Source organism: Podarcis filfolensis (assembly GCF_964270895.1).
Source record: "Podarcis filfolensis genome assembly, chromosome: 1".
NCBI lineage: Eukaryota > Metazoa > Chordata > Lepidosauria > Squamata > Lacertidae > Podarcis > Podarcis filfolensis.
Window position 1 is genome coordinate 133,091,055 of NC_139604.1, and position 19,912 is coordinate 133,110,966.

Consider the following 19,912-nt stretch of genomic DNA (forward strand, 5'->3'; position numbering starts at 1 on the left):
CATAGCTGTCAACTTACAGATTTGAAAATAAGGGACCAGCAGCCTTGAAAATAAGGGACCAGCAGCCAAAATAAGGGACCTGCAGCCTCACCTGTTCCAGGCACTCCAGTTTTCCTGTCCTCCTGCAGTCTGGTCAAACTCATGCTGGTAGCTTTGAGAACACTGTCCAACCAACTTTGTAACCAGAAGTTCAACTGAATAGAATCTGAATCACATGCACCACAAGGCCTATGCAGCCTCAACTTAAGATGGCTCCCCGGCCTGGCTTTGCACTGCAAAGTTTGCAGCAGCACGTGCAACAAAATGGCGTCCAGCATTCAAAAAACCCCTCAGCTTGCATTAACTAGCCACACACAAGGCATGCAAGCTCCACCCCCCCCAGTCGTTCTTAGACTTCTTATTGGGTGAGCAACATAGCCAAGCAACATAGTTGGAGCCTCCCTCCTCCCTGGCCGGCAGGGAGGGAGGGAGAGGAGCTGCTTCCTTTGAAATTTAAGGGACATCATTTAAGGGACGTTTAAGGGACATCCATCAATAAGGGACAGCAGCGGGACATGGCGCTGGAATAAGGGACTGTCCCTTCAAATAAGGGACACTTGACAGCTATGTTCAGAAGACTCTTCTTATGTTAACAGTTTACTGAGCATTCATTCTGATTTGTTTGCAGAAACGTTAGGTGGCATTGTGTCAAGCAAGAGCCATTCCACACTTTCCAGTGCACTTTGACCTCTGCTTCCTCACTGCAAAAAGTCCTGTGGAGAACTCCCAATCAACTTTTAAGTGCGCAACCTGAACCTGCAGGTACACGACTGGCTCTCACCCCAAAATAGTTACAGTATGGAAGTGTCCTTCGAATATAAGGCCTGTTAACACTATTGGCCATGCCGGCTGTCTGCTGCAAGGTGCCCCTAAAGAGCCCGATCAATATTCCATCTGCATTGGAATTTTGGAACAGCCGAAGCTGCCCCCTCCTAGGGTTGCCACCTTGTCCCATATGTCCATGTAAAATGCTACATTCCGTATTGATAGTTTTGTCCTGAATTTCAGGTCTTTTCTCTCTCTCTCTCTCTCTCTCTCTCTCTCTCTCTCTGCCAAGTTAGGGATCCTCTCCAAATGCATGAGCTTGGAGGAGTGTGTGAAAGGTTTTAAGCTCTGGGTAGCCAAGCACATCTGTACAAATTCATGTATGTCTGTGTGCGTGTGCATGTGTGACAAATTCCAGAGGGGTCATTCTGTGAGGCAATAGATTGTAATGGATTACTTTGAAGTCACTTCAGCACCAGATAGGGGGGAAATCCCCCCCCCAATCCACCCTGTATTTTGCCAGAACAAAGGTGGCAACACTAGGTAAAGGGACCCCTGACCATTAGGTCCAGTCGTGCTCGACTCTGGGGTTCTGGTGCTCATCTCACTTTATTGGCCGAGGGAGCCGGCGTACAGCTTCCGGGTCATGTGGCCAGCATGACTAAACCGCTTCTGGCGAACCAGAGCAGCGCACGGAAACGCCGTTTACCTCCCCGTCGGAGGGGTACCTATTGATCTACTTGCACTTTGACGTGCTTTCAAACTGCTAGGTTGGCAGGAGTGTAACACTACTCCGTCCCTAAATACCCCTTTACAGTGGTACCTCAGGTTAAGTACTTAATTCATTCTGGAGGTCCGTTCTTAACCAGAAACTTAACCTGAAGCACCACTTTAGCTAATGGGGCCTCCTGCTGCCGCCGCACCGCTGGAGCACGATTTCTGTTCTCATCCTGAAGCAAAGTTCTTAAACTGAAGCACTATTTCTGGGTTAGCGGAGTCTGTAACCTGAAGCGTCTGTAACCCGAGGTATCATTGTACCCCTTTATAGTCCTAGGTCAGGATAGCTCCCCAACGCTTGCAGAGCAAGACGGACGAGCCTGCGGGACGACGTCACCGCTTTCACTTTCTGCAAAGCTATTTACACTCCTTTCCCCGCCCCTTTTTCCCAACGCCGAGGAAGAGACGAGCCTGCGGTCCCGCCCTCTTCAGGCCCCGCCCCCTTTTGATTGGCACCCGCCTCTAGGTTTCCTCCCCTGCCTTTCCCCTCTTGGGCCGCTAGGGGGCGAGGCGAGGCCTAGCTTGAGAGGGAGGGGGGAAAAGAGCGAGGAGGAGAGGGGAAAAAATAAAATACCAGAGGCCGGCCGCTGCGCCTGCGCAGTGTGTCCGGGACGGAGGCGGCCGCGGCCCAGGCTTGGGAAAGCGGAGCGGCGGCGGCGGCGGCGCCTGCTGCGGCTTGCGGCGGGGCCGGCGGCCTGGGGGAGACGCGGATGCGCCCGCGGCTGGCTGGGCTGGGCCTCGCCGGCGGGTAGCCAGGGCCGGGGAGGGGGCGAGCGCCCCTCCCCCCTCTCCTCACGAGGGGGCGGGAAGGCGGGGAAGGGGGCTATGCAGCCGCCTCAGCCGCCCCCCTACGAGTTCCTCAGCGAGGAGAACGGGCAGAAATGGCGGGGGCTCCTCGTGCCGGCCCTGCGCAAGGTCAGTCGCTCGCTCCGAGCCTCCCTTTTCTCCGCCGGCGGGCGCCCCGTCATGCGCGCGCACCCCTCTCTCTCTTTCTCCCTCCGTCTGTCTGGTCGGTCTCTCTTGCGCGCGCACCTGGGGGGTGGGGGGCGGCGGCGGCGGGAGCCCTCCGTTACCCCGGCGACAACGTCGTCTCCTAGGCAACGGGACCCCACCGCCCAATCCGCCCAGCGCTCCCCCTCCCCCTCCTTAGCGCTCGCCCGCCTCCCAAGTTTACCTCACGGAAAGGTTCGGGGGGGGGGGCGCGCCAGCCACCGGTGCTGTCCCTCCAGGGAACGCCCCTTTCGCCCTCTTCCACCAATCAGGCGGCCCCTCTGCCCTCTCCTCAGACAGCATCCCCTTCGTTTACCTCAGAGGCGCCTCGCTGCGCACCTGCGAACACACCCGCGGAGGACCTCCCCACGCCCACCCCATAATAATCCGCCGCTCGCTGTCTCCACAACTAATTTTTGCTGTGTTTATGAAAGTATACGAATGTGTCCAAAAACTATCAGGCGGGTGGCAGAACTAGAAAACAGAATAGCTTTGAGAACAATTGGAGATATATATATCTCCAATTATATATATATATAATTCAGTGTTTTTTAACCTGGGGGTCCTCAAGGATACTGGCACCTTCCCCCCAGAACAGTGATGGCCAAACTTGACCCTACATTAGTTTTGGGACTACAATTCCCATCATCCCTGCCCACTGGTCCTGTTAGCTAGGGATGATGGGAGTTGTAGTCCCCAAACTGCTGGAGGGCCGAGTTTGGCCATCACTGCCCTAGAAGAAAAGTGTCTGGACCTGTTATCTGCCACAAACGGCCCATTAGCCTTGTGTCAGGGTAAAAAGGTAAAGAGACCCCTGACTATTAGGTCCAGTCGTGGCCGACTCTGGGGTTGCTGCGCTCATCCCGCTTTACTGGCCGAGGGAGCCGGCGTTTGGCTTCCGGGTCATGTGGCCAGCATGACTAAGCCGCTTCTGGCGAACCAGAGCAGCGCACGGAAACGCCGTTTACCTTCCCACCAGAGTGGTACCTATTTATCTACTTGCACTTTGACGTGCTTTCGAACTGCTAGGCTGGCAGGAGCAGGGACTGAGCAACGGGAGCTCACCCCGTCATGGGGATTGGAACCGCCGACCTTCTAATCGGCAAGCCCTAGGCTCTGTGGTTTAACCCATGTCAGGGTACCATTGGCCAATTTCGCCTCTCCTTGGGAAGGGTGGAATAGGTGTTGAAATAAAATACAGTGGATGCTCAGGTTGCGAATGTGACCCGTGCGGGAGGCACGTTCACAACCCACAGCGCCGCGTCTGCGCATGCACGGCTCGTGATTCTCCGCATGTGAAAAGTGTGATTTAGTGCTTCTGCGCAAGCGCTAAAACCCAGAAGTAACCCGTTCTGGTACTTCTGGGTTCAGCGCGGTGCGCATCCCGAAATCACACAACCCAAAGCTTCTGTAACCCGAGGTATGACTGTAGATAAATCTTCGGTTGCCCCAGAAACCCTCCCTAAACATGAGCGCTTCCCTCAGCTCCACCTAAAAACAGCCAGCACCTGCCTGGCGTTCTGAACTACAGCTCCCATCAGCCCCAGCCAGTCCAGCTGTCTTGGGCTCTGATGGGGGTCTCCAGATGTTTAGGCCAAGGCAGGTGCATCCTGCTTCTCCTTCAAGCTGAGCCCATCTGGGTGCTCCTTCCCCCTGTCCACAGCCATGTTTTGCTCCTTAGGATCTCTCTCCACACACCTGCCACCCCGATCCCATCACAGCAATCTCCTTGCACTCTCCGTCACCCTGCACTTTTCTTCCCAAGACGCACAATTTTGTCCAGGCTTTAGTGGGTGAGGAGAAGAATTGAGCACGTTTCTGTTTATGCCTTCTTCTCTCCTTGCTTCCCTTGCAACGGGATATTTGTAACTGAAGTCGTTTGTTTTGATGCCATTGTTTCAGATCATGTTTATATTCCTACTCCAGGACATTTGGGTGAAGGGTGGGTTGTGAACAGCTTCTAATATATAAGATTTCTGAGGTTATGCCATAGGTAAGGCCGAATCTTTTTTAAAAAATAAAAGGATCAGATTGTGGGGGGGATCAGACAAGGTGTTGGCTCCCATCTTGGAAACGTGATGGTCCTTTACTGTCACGCTCCTCTGCAGAAACAATAGTGTCAGAGACCTGTTGCAAATACTCTCCACTCTCCTGCTTTTGTTCCTAAATATGCAAGTTTGCTTATTGCAAGCACTGTGCACATATTCTTCAATCAAAATACTCCATTCTTTGTAGAGCATCCACCTATAGGTTACAGCCCCCGTTTTTGTATTTACACAGTATCTTCCATGCCCATTATGTCCCACACACACAGGAAAAATGCACATTTGTCATTGTGTACGCACACACAGATGATCATATCTGCACCATTTCCATCATGGCACAGATGTCTGTTCCCCCTTTTCATATATGTGCAGGATTCATGTTGCTTACTATTAGCCCAGCACCAGTCAGTCTCCAGGCACAGGAGACTGGCAAATGGCTCAGAATTATTTTGTCTGCTTGAGGCAAAAGCTGTTGCATGGTTACAGTTTTGTAACAGTGGTATCCCTTCTCAGGCACTCCCCACCCACCTCTGGCAAAACTCTAGACTGAATTTGAACAAAAGACTTCTGGATAAATTTGTATCAAAACACTTTCCCAAAAGAGACTGCTGTGTAATTCTGGGTGCTTTTTTATTACCCCCTCCCCACTTTCTGAAAAAGGGGGAAAGAGGAACAGGGGAACCTCGAAAGCACTTTCCACTGGTTAAAGAGCAAATGCTGAGTGTCAGATTGGAAGGGAAATCCTGAGTGCTAGGAACTCCACCAGATGTTCAGAAAGAACCTTGCATCTTTGTTTCTTTTGCAAAAGTATACTAACAGACGATCAAGCGCTGTTATTTCTTGCTGAAGTACAGGAGATTGTCATATGCAACTGTGTTTATTGTAAACTGATTTGTACCTCTAGCAGCCATATATACATAGACATGCTTTTCCTTTCCATTCTGAGGGTGAGCTGCCCAGGCAGGTGTTCTTATAGCAGCTCCAGACATTAGTATGGCTGTAAAAAATTGTGTATCTCAGTAACAGAGAAAGGAGGAATGAGAAGACTACTAGTACATCTTTCAGCGATGCCTTGAACAATCAGCAGGTGTATAGGGACTATTATTTTAAAACAAATCTATGAAAGTAAGATGCCAGCTTTGTTGTTCTGTTGCATAATTACTTAGAAATAAGTCCCACTGGGTTCAGGACTGAAATGTGTTGAAATTCTAATTTACCCTTGTAGATTCATTCTTACTGCATTTCCATTCCAATTTTCTTTTGAGTAAAGAGCAACTAAATCAAGGCTTCCTGGGAATCTCATGCAGGCTGTGATGTGATTTACCTTTAACAAGGCAGCAGCAGCAGCAAACATCATAGGTCCTCAGCCTATTTTTTGGGCCCAGGAAGGGATTCAGCGGTGGCAGTTTAGCGTGAGCCAGCTGATGGAATGTCTTCTCAATCAATAAATAGAAAGCAATAGTTCCTTTCCCCACACAAGTAGCTGTAGTTTATCTAAAGAAATAACCTTTGATTTTACACATGGAAAACTGTTTTTAAGGCATTTTTAAGTGACATCTTTTTTGGGGGAAAGCCATGTACAGTGGTACCTCAGGTTAAGAACTTAATTCGTTCTGGAGGTGCGTTCTTAACCAGAAACTGTTCTTAACCTGAAGCACCACTTTAGCTAATGGGGGCCTCCTGCTCCCGCCGCGCTGCCGGAGCACACTTTCTGTTCTCATCCTGAAGCAAAGTTCTTAACCTGAGGTACTATTTCTGGGTTAGCAGAGTCTGTAACTTGGAGTGTCTGTAACCTGAGGTGTCTGTAACCCGAGGTACCACTGTAGTAGATATTTCAGATCCATGTATGGGCTGACTGAGATCCATGTATGGGCTGACTGAAAGTATGGGCTGACTGAGTAAATACAGCATTGGTTGTGATTGTGTACAGATTTATTTCTGCTTAGAACCCATTGAACTCTATGAGATCCATACGCTTGCAAATTCGCTATTTATTCCAAGTTAAAGTAACTTTTAAATGTCACTTTACCAATTTTTATGAATGAATTGGGCTTTCACAAGCACGGCGCATCAGGTATTTCAAAGCGAAGCTTCAGTCCTATGCCTTTTTGCCTGGGAGTAAGCCACACTGAACTTTTACTTCTGGGTAAACATGTATATCCTGCCAACCTAGCAGTTCGAAAGCACGTCAAAGCACAAGTAGATAATTAGGTACCGCTCTGGCGGGAAGGTAAACGGCGTTTCCGTGCGCTGCTCTGGTTTGCCAGAAGCGGCTTAGTCATGCTGGCCAGATGACCCGGAAGCTGTACGCCGGCTCCCTCAGCCAATAAAGCGAGATGGGCGCCACAACCCCAGAGTCGGCCACGACTGGACCTAAGGGTCAGGGGTCCCTTTACCTTTACCTTAAACATGTATAGGGTCACCCTGCAAAAGAACATACCGAGAGACAGCTTGGCTGACACTGGAGTTCTGGAGATGACTCCATTGCATAATATGCTTTATATAGGTCTGCATTTTTTTGGTTTTTGGTTTTATATATTGTTGTATACCTCCCCGTGATCATTGGATGGCGGGCAGTCTAGAAACAAAATCATAGTAGCTAAAAATGAACACTGAAGTGTTTTGAGTGGGTATCCTCTTCCTCAGCCAATAGCAGAGCAGGTTTTCAATTCAGTTCCTCGTCTTTGCTTCCTCTAAGCCTATATTAACTTTGTGTTTATATGCTTTAAACTTTTCAAACACTGCATTCTGTTCACACCCAACAGAACCTTTCATCTGCCCTGAGACCTAAAATCTAATGGCAGTCCAAGCTTGATAGAAGACGCATGTCAAGGATGCAGATGGGTGGAGACGTTCATCAGGGGAAAGCTATATGCAAATAAGGGAGCATGGGAGAAGGACAATATATTTTTCCCAGCACAAAGTACACATCAGCAGAAAACCCAGGGGGGAAGGAAGAAGTTAACAACTTAAGGAACAAGTTGCTGTAACACTGCTAAATGTTTATGTCAGGGAAGTAGCTGGAGTGGCAGTTAACTACACCATAATTCCAAGGCTTAATTTCTTACGTTCATCTGCACAGTTCTCCTCCTTGATAGTGTGTCTGATGGACAGAACAGGGCTGGCTGCTTTAAGAGTTTCTGAGCCTGTCAGCAATTTTATAAATAGTTATAAGTAACTATTAACTTCGTTCTCATGTAAGAGATTTCAAAATAAACAGTCTGTACTTCAGCAATTATGTTTAACTTCTTCTAGTTTAATTGGACACTTTGATCCCTTTTGCCTCCTCGTAGTCTCAGCAGAACCACTGAGTTAGTTTCTGTTTCCTAGATTAGAATAAGGGACATAATTGGAAGGTTCTCTGTTAGAGAACTTGCTGAATGACTGGCAATTCTCTAGCAGCACAGCATTGTCATTTTCTCAGACCAAGGCTATGGGCAGTTAGGGAGAGACTTTTAGTTAATGAAGTAAAATTTAACTTTTATCACTGCATAGGAATTCATTTTCTCACATTTTGTTTTGGGATATGCTGGAGAAACTGGGGCTTTGAAATGATTAGCAGGGCCTTGTTGTCAGTATCTCTGTCGCTCTGTTTTCTGGTTGAATTAAAATAAAATAAAATCTTTGTGCAGGTACAGCAGCAAGTCCACCCCAACCTTTCAGCCAAGGAAGATTCCCTCTACTACATCGAGGAGTTAATCCTTCAGTTGCTAAACAAGCTATGCATTGCACAGCCACGGACTTTTCAAGATGTAGAGGTATGAATGCGAGGGAAAAGGCCCAGGTGTTTCCTTACCAAACAATGTTGGTAGGAGAAAGAGGAACTGAAAAGCCTTTATTGCAATCCAAGCTGAATCATGATGGGAGCAAGCCTGCTGGAGAGAATGTGGTCTGCTTCCCTGAACTAAGAAAATAGACACTGAAAATTATGCTTGCATTGTGCAGGTACAGATCTGTGGAACAGGCAAAGCCCTGGTTTAAGGAACTGGGCAGCATGTGCAGTTGTCTTCTGTGGCAGGAATGTATTAATCAGCCGTGTCTTCTGAGCGCAAAGCAGTGCAAGGGTTGGAGAGTTGCTTTGCTCTGACGGCAAGCCCTTGTGTTCAGTGAGTTGCATTTGGCAAAACGTATACACGAGAAACTGCTTTTCTGTTGCCATATGAGGAGTGCTTGAAGGAGCTAGGTATGTTTTGCCTGGAAAAGAGGAGACTGAGAGGAGATATGATAGCTATCTTCAAATATCTTAAGGACTGTCAGATGGAGGAGGGAGAATGCTTGTTTTCTCCTGCTCTGGAGGGTAGGACTGGAACCAATGGCTTCAAGTTACCTTCTGACCGTAAGAGCTGTTCAGCAGTGGAACAGACTCCCAGGAGAGGTGGTGGACTCTCCTTCCTTGGAGGTTTTTAAGCAGAGGTCGGATGGCCATCTGTCTTGGATGCTTTAGCTGAGATTCCTGCATTGTGGGGGATTGGACTAGATGACCCTCGGGGTCTCTTCCAACTCTTAAGATTCTATGATCAAACCTGTGCAAGAACTGTGATAGAACACACATTTTCTTGCACTTGGTTTATTCCACTGTGGTTTGTCTTCATTCAAGAAAAACTCAATAATAGGTTTTTGAGAAGCAATTTGAAAGAAAGGTTTGGGTGCAAAAGGCTGTGGGGAGGAGAGGGATATGGCCTCAAAGAAATAATTCCCATGCTATTGTGGCCGCTGAAAGAAACTGTTGGACGGAGTGGGGGGGTACACCAGCTTTTCCTTTTAGAATCCAGCAGCTATTTTAAAACCCATTTTTTTACATTTCTGCAGGAGCGAGTTCAAAAGACGTTTCCTCACCCCATTGATAAGTGGGCGATTGCAGACGCACAGTCCGCTATTGAGAAGCGGAAACGAAGAAGCCCCCTCTTGCTGCCTGTGGACAAAATACATCCTTTATTAAAGGTATGTTGTACTGAGAGCTACCAGCTGCTTTAAAATGCCATTTTCAATCTATTAATTTTCAGAAACGTTTTAAAGCAAGTAATGACCCAAATTTATATATAAAAAGAAACCAACAGCAGTAAGAATCCAGCCATCATTCAGAGTGCAGGTTATGACCTATAAAGCCCTAAACGGCTTAGTTCCAAGCTATCTGAAAGACAGTACTCCATCATACAAACCTACCTGGGTTTTCCGCGCTTCTGGGGACGTCCTTCACTCAGCCCTGCCACCCTACAGGCCCACTTGGTGGGGACGTGGGAGAGGGCCTTGTCGGTGGCTGCTCCTGGACTTTGGAACTCCCACTGTAAAGAATCTAGACTGTCTCTCACCTGGTTGCCTTTCTGCCAGCAGGTGAAGACTTTCATGTTCCAACAGGCTTTTGGGAACGGACTACTTTTAATTAAAGGGCAGGTGTCGTGCTGTTTTTATTGTAATTATTTGTACGGTTTTAATATATTTTATATATGTATATAGTTTTTATACATATATGCGGGGTTATCGTTTTTGTTCGTTATTTTGGCATGCATTTTTGTGTTTTTGTACTGTAAACTGCCCTGTGATCTTCGGATGAAAGACGGTATAAATATTTAATAAATAATTATAATAATTATATCATATTATTATTGTTTTCTTTATGTTTTTAGCAGTTCTTTTTTTATTTGCAAGTTGCCTTGAGTAATTATTTATAAATAAATTAATAACAACAATAACAATAATGAGCTGGGGTGTTTGCTGGGGGTTGGGGGATTTTTTACTATTGCTGTTGTTGTTGGTTTTCTGTATCTTTATTTTGCATCTTTTGATTTATGTGGCTGTGTATTTTTTATGTTGTATTTATTGTTTATGACTACTTTTGTTATGTCGCAGTTATATATTTATTTCATGTTGCAATCTGCCTTGAGCATGGTTGGAATACAAGGCGGCATACAAATAAAAGAATGTATATTTTTGTAATAGTAACAGCAACAACCAGTCAGTTAAATAAAAGGCAGTGAGGCAATTTCTTAAAATTCACAAGCTTCGTAGTGTATTTTGTTGTGACTCAGCATACAATGAAGCGAGTAAGTGAGCAGAAACAGGGGAGATGATTCCGAAGAATCCCTTGCCAAGAGGGAGGAGGAGGCAGCAGACGTTGGGGCTGCAGCTTCCTCTTCCTGTGCAAGCAGGAAGGTGGTTCTGTGGCAGCAGTGCTGCTGTATGGCATGATTCATAATGGTTGCCTCTACCTTCAAATGCATTCTTGGAATCCATGTCACTGTCATCTCCCTTTCTGGTTTCTGACTTTGTTTAAATCAGAGGAAAAATCAATGTGATCTTTTTTTAACACTTCCCCTTTTTGTGTTGAATTTCAGGAGGTGCTTGGCTATAAAATAGATTATCATGTGTCCCTTTATATCGTGGCTGTCCTGGAGTATATTTCGGCGGACATCTTAAAACTCGCTGGCAATTATGTTCTCAACATACGACATTTTGAGATCTCGCAGCAGGACATTAAAGTATCGATGTGCGCTGATAAGGTGAGGTGCCATGGAAATCCTGGGCTTAGCTGGCAAGCCCTTCATACACATCCAGATTCATTATAGGGCTGTGATTTTTGTTTTTTGTTACTGCTTAAGAACTAATCCACCTTGACATGTTTAAAAAATAACGACAGCCTCTTTGTTTCTGTATAAGCAACAAACTTTACAGGACACACTTCTTCATTACCAGAATCTACCCAGAGATTGTGAACCCTTTTGCCATAAAATAGTAACATTACCCTGTAAGACTGTCTTAAATTCAGTTGCTTGCAATCAGACATTAAGTTCATATTTGATTATAGAAAAGTTGAGCGTGAATAAAATGTGTGTTTTCTTCTTAGGTGTTAATGGATATGTTTGATCAGGATGACATTGGCTTGGTTTCTCTCTGTGAAGAAGAGCCCTCCTCCTCGGGTGTACTCAATTACTATGACCTGGTCAGGACTGAAATTGCAGACGAAAGACAGTATCTCCGGGAGCTGAATCTAATAATAAAAGTGTTTAGAGAAGCCTTCCTGTCTAACAGAAAGCTGTTCACACCTAATGTAAGTCAAGTCTTTTACTGTGCCAACCCTTCTGTGTTTTAAACAATTGTGTGCTTTGAGACACAAACAAGGTGGAAGTGGGAAGAGGCAGAGACTAGGTTGGCTATCACAAGGAACACCTGACTTGGAAACTTTTAAGGGGCCTGGACTGTTGGCTGTGGACTGTTACTCTTGAGAAGTTTCTTGGTTGGTGTGGTTTCCTTTGGCCATAACTTGATGATGGCCTAGAGTGCAAATCCCCATGCAATAGCTCTTAGTTCTGAAAGGAAGTTCTGAAGATAGGTTACAGCAGCATTTTAAGAGTGCATTCCTCCCTTTATCACAGATTTATTGTGGGAATGTCAGTATGAAAATCCTAGAGAATTACTTCTCTGGCCCAAACAGAGAAGGCAAAGACAGAGGCAGCCCCGTGACTGCTGGTTTTTTAAAGGAATTACTTCTTTCTCCAGGGAACCAAGGCAGTTCACATCATTCAGATACAACAATGAAAACTAGTGATGAAAAATTAATGCTTGGAAACCACAATTGAAACCTAGCCTTGTATAGTGTAACAGCTGCAGTAATGATAAAACCCCAAATGCCTTTCTGAAAAGAGAGGTTGCATATTGTCTTGTGAATATGTTTATTCTGGTGGCACACAGCACATGAAGAATCTTTATGCAGGCCTTATTAAAATGAATGAAATCTGTGCAAGGGGACAGTAGTTCTTCTCTACAACTCTGTTGGTACACGCAGGAGCGGCCAAATCTCCTATCATAAGAATATTTTCTGGGATAGGCAGGGAGCAGACTGTTAAAATGCTGTGAGTTGCAATGTAGTCTTGAACTCAAAAATGACCTGCAGCGTTTTCTTCCGATCCTTCATCTCGATTTAATTGAGATCCTGGCGTATATTTTCAGTCACAAACAACTAAACGTTTAAATAAGGATGGAGAAAGATGTGTGCATATTCAGGGAGATTTTCTTTCCCTTAGGATATTGATATGATATTTAGCAACATCACAGATATTCATGAACTGACAGTGAAGCTCCTGGGGTTAATTGAGGACACTGTGGAAATGACTGATGAGAGCAGTCCTCACCCCCTGGCTGGAAGTTGCTTTGAGGACCTTGCAGAGGTGAGTTGGCCGAGCCGTTCAGTTTGTTGGGTTGCTGAGCATGAGTGTCGTAGCTCAAATTCCTTCCTGGATTAGAATGTGTTTTTCTTGCAGCGGAGAGTCCCCCTGCCCCAACTTCACCCTCCAACTCCCGGAGAGCAAAATAAGAATGTAACGTAGCACCCTCATCCCCGCTTACATGTGGCTTTTATTCACAAGTAACATGTATGGCCGCTATATTTCAAAAGGAAGCCTCTGTGGTGGCCTTAGGCTGCATTAGCCTCTTTTTGCTGTCAGATCTACCTGTAAAAATATGCCTGTACAAAACAGACTGATTAAATGCTTTACCCTGCTGAAGGGTGCTAATGTGCTGTCTTCCAGATGTTTTTGTCTACATCACCCATCATTCCTGATAGTTGGCCAGATATATTAGAGTACATGTCCAGTATCAGAAGGAGAAGCAATGCTTTGAAGTTACTTATGCCTTAATGTACTGAAGTTCTTTGTGTCTTTTGCATGCAGTGGCCCAAAATCTTACATTATCCAGATGTGCTTCCCAAATATCACTACTAGCTAAATAAAGTTGTCCACTCCATTAATGTATTCCAGTTATTTATTCATTACTTTTCAGAGCCCAGTCCTCACAAAGTACCTACTGGGATGCAGTTTAAGTAGATTTGAAATATCCCACTCCAGTCAGTCTTCAAGAGACACTATTCAGATGATGTGGTTGGGCTGCCATTACCCACATAAAGACAGAATCAATATAACCACCACCATCCTTGTATAATTCTCCGTCCAGCCCCATAATGTGCTTTTCCCTCTGTCCATAATGTACTTGGAATGCTTACTCTTTTCCTAGGACAAAAAAAATTTTTTTCTTCCAGTAGCACCTTAAAGACCAACTAAGTTAGTTCTTGGTATGAGCTTTCGTGTGCATGCACACTTCTTCAGAAGTGTTAGTTTTTTTGTTTTGACTATGGCAGACCAACACGGCTACCTATCTGTAATCTTTTCCTAGGAACAAGCCTTTGACCCGTATGAGACCTTGTCCCAGGACATCCTTTCACCGCAATATCATGAACATTTTAATCATTTGATGTCTAAACCTGCTGTGGCTCTTCACTTCCAGGTAGGAATGGATTTATGTAGCTCTTTTGTACCCCACCTTTCAATCAAATGGTTCTCAATATACAGCAGATAGTAATAATAATAAACTCACACATGCAAAATACAGCAACCTTTAGGTCTTTGTTTGATGAACGGTGGGGTTGCCATACATCCAGAATTTCCTGGACATACCTAGAATACTGTAGTGGGAAGCCTTGTCAGGGCAGAAATCTGCAAAAATGTCCAGGAAAATCTGGACGTATGGCAAGCCATGTCGGCAATGCCATTTTTGCTGATTTTCCTTTTAAAAAAGCTCAAAATAGCTTAACAACTTTGGCTCAACAACTTTTGTGTCTGGGTGTTCACTTTTTGAAATATGGCAATGCAATGAATGTGGTCAGAGCATATTCCCCTCTGATTGTGCTTTTTAAAGCAACTGACAGGTGGAAAGAAGTACTTTTTTGGGAGGGAGTAGATAACTAAGCTCTTTGCGGCTGCTCCTTCTTGGACTTGTGGAAGGGGCCAGGCTGTTTCCCCCCTTGTCTGGGAGGCAAAGGGTGCAGTCTCTCACTGGATGGTGGCAAAGGCCAGAGTGTGCTTCCTTCAGCTCCGCTGTCCCAGAGAATTTATGTGCATCTTGCATTGCATGTTGATGTTTACAACATGCAGGGGTAACCAACATGGTACTCTCCAGATATTGTGAACTACAACTCCCATCATCGCTTCCATTGGCCATGGTGGCTTGAGCTGATGGGAGTTGTAGTTCAGAACATCTGGAGGACATCCTGTTGATTACCCCAAGCTAAGTATTGATAAAAGTGTTGAAGAGTATAGGCCCAGATGGAGCCCTGTGGCATCTCAAAAAACACTCTTCAGTTTGATGAGAAGCTATTGGATGTGCACTCTTTGAGGATGGTTTCTGATCTAGCTGTGAATCCTCCTGATAGTGGATCTTCTAGCTCCCATTTTCTAAGAAATGTTTTTATTTAAGTATTGTGATGAGAATGAATAAAGAATACAGAGCAAAATGCAATATAGAGCAGTCATACAAGTTCATGACAAGATTAATACACATTTCATTGGTCTAATTATATCACGATCTATATCATAAAATAAATTTAAAAAGAGAGTTGCAGTCGGTGGGATTCCACTAATGAGGCCTGTGAGCTGAAACACTGCACAAGGACTTTTGCTTGCACAACAGCGCTTCCTTCCCACCCGCACCTGGCATTAGCTCTGAACGGATCAGGTGAACCCCTGCTCGATGGAGTTTGTCTCCCAGCATATATCAGGGTACTTGAAGGCCACACGAATACTAATTCTTGCTTCTCTGAAACATCTGTCATTTCTAAAAGGAAGCCACAGCTTCCCCTTGTTTTGGTGCTTTGTAGAAGTCTCCAACCACAATATGTTTTTTTCTTGGTTAATTTTTACCCAGGTGCCTTCCATGGGACTACCTTGTTCGCTCTCTAGAATGTCTGTGTAGATGAACATATTTTTGACATATGGCACTAGTCCCCCTCCCTTCCTGTTGCATCCATTATTTTTGAACAATTTGTCCTTCCACTGCTACATTCCAATCATAAGAGTCATTCCTCCAAGTCTTAGATATACCTATCCTGTTATATTTACCTTCCTGTCCTGGGAGTTCAAGCTCGTCTTGTTTATTTTTCCATTCTTTGTGCCTTCGTGTAGAAATCTTGGATAGTCCAAGGAGTGATGTTTCATTGTCTCCCCTCTTATTTATAGTGTGGGGTTTGCTAGGCACTCCACCCCAAATCTCCCCCAGCTTCTCCTGTAGTACCCGGATCCCTGTGTTAAGTGCTTCCCTTTTGTACTCACCTGCAAGCTATTATTTCCACTTTCCACAAAATTTAGTTAAAAACCCTCTTGATCAAGTTCCCCATGCTTCTTCCAGGCACATTTCCCCCAGGTCTTGTGTAGTGAAGCCTCATCTCTCTCCAGTAAGTTGTTCATTAAGAAAGTTTTAACTGTTGTCCCACAAACCAGACTTTTCTATAGCCCATTCTCTCTCTGTAGCTGGTCACTCTCCTGAAGCATTCTTCTCTCTGTTTGTGGTCCTTACCTTTTGCAGATAGAATTGACAAGAAAACCACCTGAGCCCCAAGATCCAGAGCTTTGTAGTCATATGTGAGAATAGTGATAATAATAATAATAATAATAATAATAATAATAATAATAATTATTATTATTATTATTATTATTATTATTATTATTATTATTATTTATAATTTATACCCCGCCCTCCCCAGCCAAGGCCGGGCTCAGAGCAGCTTACAAGCAATAATAAAAACAAGATGAATGATTACAACTTAAAAACAAAAGTAAAAAACAACATTAAAATAATGGAACATTAAAATATTAAAATGTAGCCTCATCGCAGGAGGAGAATGAAAAGAAAAAAGAAAGAGAGGGAGGGAGGGAATCAAATTGGCTCCAAGCCAAAGGCCAGGCAGCTCTGCGGAAAGAAATCAGATCCTGCAGGGCCCTGGTCTCATGAGGGAGAGCGTTCCACCAGGCCGGAGCCAGAGTTGAAAAGGCCCTGGCTCTGGTTGAAGCCAATCTAACTTCCTTAGGGCCTGGGACCACTAGGGTGTTGTTATTTATGGACCTTGAGGCTCTCCGTGGGGCATACCAGGAGAGGCGGTCCCGTAGGTACGAGGGTCCTAGGCCATGAAGGGCTTTAAAGGTCAAAAGCAGGACCTTAAATCTGACCCTGTACTCCACCGGGAGCCAGTGCATCTTGAAAAGCACTGAGTGAATATGCTCCCATGGAAGAGACCCCGTGAGGAGCCTCGCTGCAGCATTCTGTGCCCGCTGGAGTTTCTGGGACAGCTTCAAGGGCAGCCCCGCGTAGAGCGAATTACAGTAGTCAAGCCTGGAGATGACCGTTGCATGGATCACTGTCGCCAGGTCGGGGCGGGAAAGGTAAGGGACCAACTGCTTGATGCGGCGAAGGTGGAAAAATGTCGCCTTGGCTGTTGCTGTTACTTGCGCCTCCTTGGAAAGGGAGGCGTCAAGGATTACACCCAAACTCTTAACGGAAGGCAATGGCACTAATTGGGCCCCTGCAAGAGAAGGGAGTTGGTCTCTCATCCCCATGCCATCCCGACCTAGCCATAGGACCTCTGTCTTTGAAGGATTTAGTTTCAATTGGCTCCCACGAAACCATCCAGCCACAGCTTCCAAGCATCTGGTTAGTGTGTCCGGGGCCGAGTCGGTGTGGCCATCCATCAGCAGATAGAGCTGAGTGTCACCAGCATATTGGTGACAGCCCAGCCCAAAGCTCCGGATAATCTGGGCAAGGGGGCGCATAAAGATGTTAAAAAGCATCGGGGAGAGAATTGCGCCCTGCGGCACTCCACACACCAAGGAGTGGCGCGACGACATTTCCCTCCCTAGTGCCACCCTCTGTCCCCGACCAGAGATAAAAGAGCACAACCAGTTACGGGCTATGCCCTGTATCCCCACGTCTGCGAGGCGGTGGTCTATGATGTGTTCATAGCTATGCCTGGCATTGTCATTCATTCCCATGTGGATGAGGAAGAAGGGATAATGACCGGTGAGCTTGATAAGTCTTGGCAAACTTGCCCATCACATCCTGGATCCGGGGAGACAACCTTCTTCACACCTGGACAGGTTCGGCTGGCACAGTGCCACCTCTGTACCTCTCAGTCCATGGCCATCGCCACCCTTCTCTTTCTGCATGTGTTGGTGGAGTCTTATATGTCTTTGAAGGGTTAAGAGCAGGAGTCAGCAAACTCTTTCAGCAGGGGGCCGGTCCACTGTCCCTCAGACCTTGTGGGGGGCCAGACTATATTTTTTGGGGGGGAAAGAATGAATTCCTGTGCCCCACAAACAACCCAGAGATGCATTTTAAATAAAAGGACACATTCTACTCATTTAAAAACACACCAATTCCTGGACCATCTGCGGGCTGGATTGAGAAGGCGATTGGGCCGGATCCGGCCCCCAGGCCTTAGTTTGCCTACCCATGCTTAAGAGTCTTCCATACCACCTGTTGCAGCTGTCCTCTGTTTGGATAGTCAGAACCACTCTTGTCTGAAAGGTGATGAAAATGATGCATTAATTTCAGTGGTTCAGAATGCCTTCTGATAGACCACTAGAGTGCTGGGCTGGATGGGCCTTTTGCCTGATCCTGCCAGCTCTTCTTGTGTTCTCCCATGCAGTGCCCCTCCCGTCTTCTTTCCTCTGACCTTCCTGCTTCTGTCCTTGGGCTTCTTCGTTTTTACCTCCTGTTTTTCAGAGAAATAAACTTCAATTTGCTGCAGGTGTAGTCCATGTTACTTTCAGGCAAGGAATAGTATTCTTTATTTACTGATTACATTTATATATCACCTTTCTGTCCAAGGAGCTCAAAGGTAGTATACATGATTCCTCTCCTTCCCATTTACACTTCCTGCGAGGTAGGTCAGGCTGAGAGCTGGTGACTGGCCCAAGATCACCCAGTGAGCTTCATGGCTGAGTGAGGAATTTGAACCCTGCTCTCCCAGGTCAGAGTCCAACACTCTAGCCATTACACCGCACATGTTACAAGTCGTTACTGCTGTCCATCTCCTTAGCTCTTGTTGAAGTCCTAAACTCTGCCTCTGACACTGAAATAGCTCCTTCTTATTCCTTCCTTCATTTATTGCCTATAGGTTGCCTGTGTGTATTGCTCCCAAACTTTCCCCCTCATGGATCACTTGAAAACTGCTGAGCAGACCACTTAATATCCCCCCCCCCGCCTGTTGTAGCAATTTCAATGTGCTGTCCTAGATGCTGTGTGATTTTTAAAATTGTATTTTTGTTGCTTCTTTTGTTTCTTACATTTTATCATATTGTATTACAATTTAAATCCCATAGAATTCTTCACAGGCATGTCTCAGGCCACCTGAATGATGTTTTTGGATCGCTGGTGGTCTGCAGACCACAGTTTGGGAACTCCTGGTTTAGACGATGAATTTGCCTGCTTCATAGAGATTGCAGGCCAAGCCCCGTTAAGCTAACAGCAATCCCAGACAGAATCATCATCATCATCATTCATTCATTCATACCCCACCCATCTGGCTGGGTTTCCCCAGCCACTCTCCAGCAGAGGCTGCTGGGTGGATTTGCAGAGGAGCTGCTCCCTCAACCATTCTCATACTACTATGGATCTTCATTAAAAATCTATTTCGTAACATCGTTTTTAAAAACAGTAAAAGCAGAGGAGCATAGGAAGCTGCCTGATGCTGAGTCAGACTCTTGATCCATTTAGCTCAGTATCGTCCACAATGACAGGCAGTTGCTGCCCAGGATTTCAGGACGGAGTCTTTTAAAGCCCTACTTGGAGATGCTGGGAGGTGAAACTGGGACCCTCTGCATGCAATGAAGGTTCCCCGCCTCTGAGTTACAGCCCTTCCCTAAGGGTCTCTAAAAGTGCGGTTGGGAATGAGCATTTTCAGCCAATTTATAAAAATGGGAGTGTGAAAGAGAGAAGAGTACAGGAAGCTGCCAGAATCGTAGTCTGAACTAACCCTGTTCTGCAATCTAACTGTCTGCTCTGACTATTGAAAGTTGTTGAGGGTCAAAAGGATTGCATCAATCAGGGGCTGCTTCAATCAAAAATTCTATACAGAATGGGAATGCGTAGGGGAATACATGAAGAAATATGGTGTTAAAGCAGAACTCTTAATAGGCAATTGTTAAGTGTGTAAGGACAAAAGTAATTATAATTTGTCAGTTTTCATGTTATTTTATTTTGTTAAAGCAACTAGAAAAAAATATTATGCTGGGAAGATCTCACACAGGTGAAGGGAAGCAGTGGAGAGGAGGGGAGGGTTAGGTTGAATTTGGGAAATAAAATAATATATGGGACAGCAAAGGATGTAATAGATTCTTATGGAATAGTAATATGTTGTAACCAGAATAGAAGTTCAAAAGGGGAAGTAAATGATTGAAAATAAGTGGCATTAGCAACAAAGTTAATAAGAATATGCAAAAATGAATTGATAATGGATGAAAATATAGAGTTATAATATG

The 19,912-nt window shown here is 45.5% G+C and overlaps 1 protein-coding gene across 2 annotated transcripts in view; it reads left to right on the forward strand.

Annotated features, from left to right (window-relative positions):
• The first annotated feature begins 603 nt into the window (after positions 1 to 603).
• Positions 604 to 19,912, forward strand: part of SOS2 (SOS Ras/Rho guanine nucleotide exchange factor 2) — a 41,435-nt gene continuing 22,126 nt past the window's right edge. The window contains exons 1-7 of one of the 2 annotated variants that reach the window (XM_083610661.1): positions 604 to 801; positions 8,249 to 8,374; positions 9,426 to 9,557; positions 10,949 to 11,113; positions 11,458 to 11,661; positions 12,635 to 12,778; positions 13,779 to 13,889. In XM_083610661.1, the coding sequence (XP_083466787.1) occupies positions 11,099 to 11,113; positions 11,458 to 11,661; positions 12,635 to 12,778; positions 13,779 to 13,889 (474 nt within the window). In that variant the 5' untranslated portion in view covers positions 604 to 801; positions 8,249 to 8,374; positions 9,426 to 9,557; positions 10,949 to 11,098. Of the gene's footprint in view, positions 802 to 2,284; positions 2,497 to 8,248; positions 8,375 to 9,425; positions 9,558 to 10,948; positions 11,114 to 11,457; positions 11,662 to 12,634; positions 12,779 to 13,778; positions 13,890 to 19,912 lie in introns of those variants that run through there. The other variant, XM_083610660.1, reaches the window with a different exon arrangement.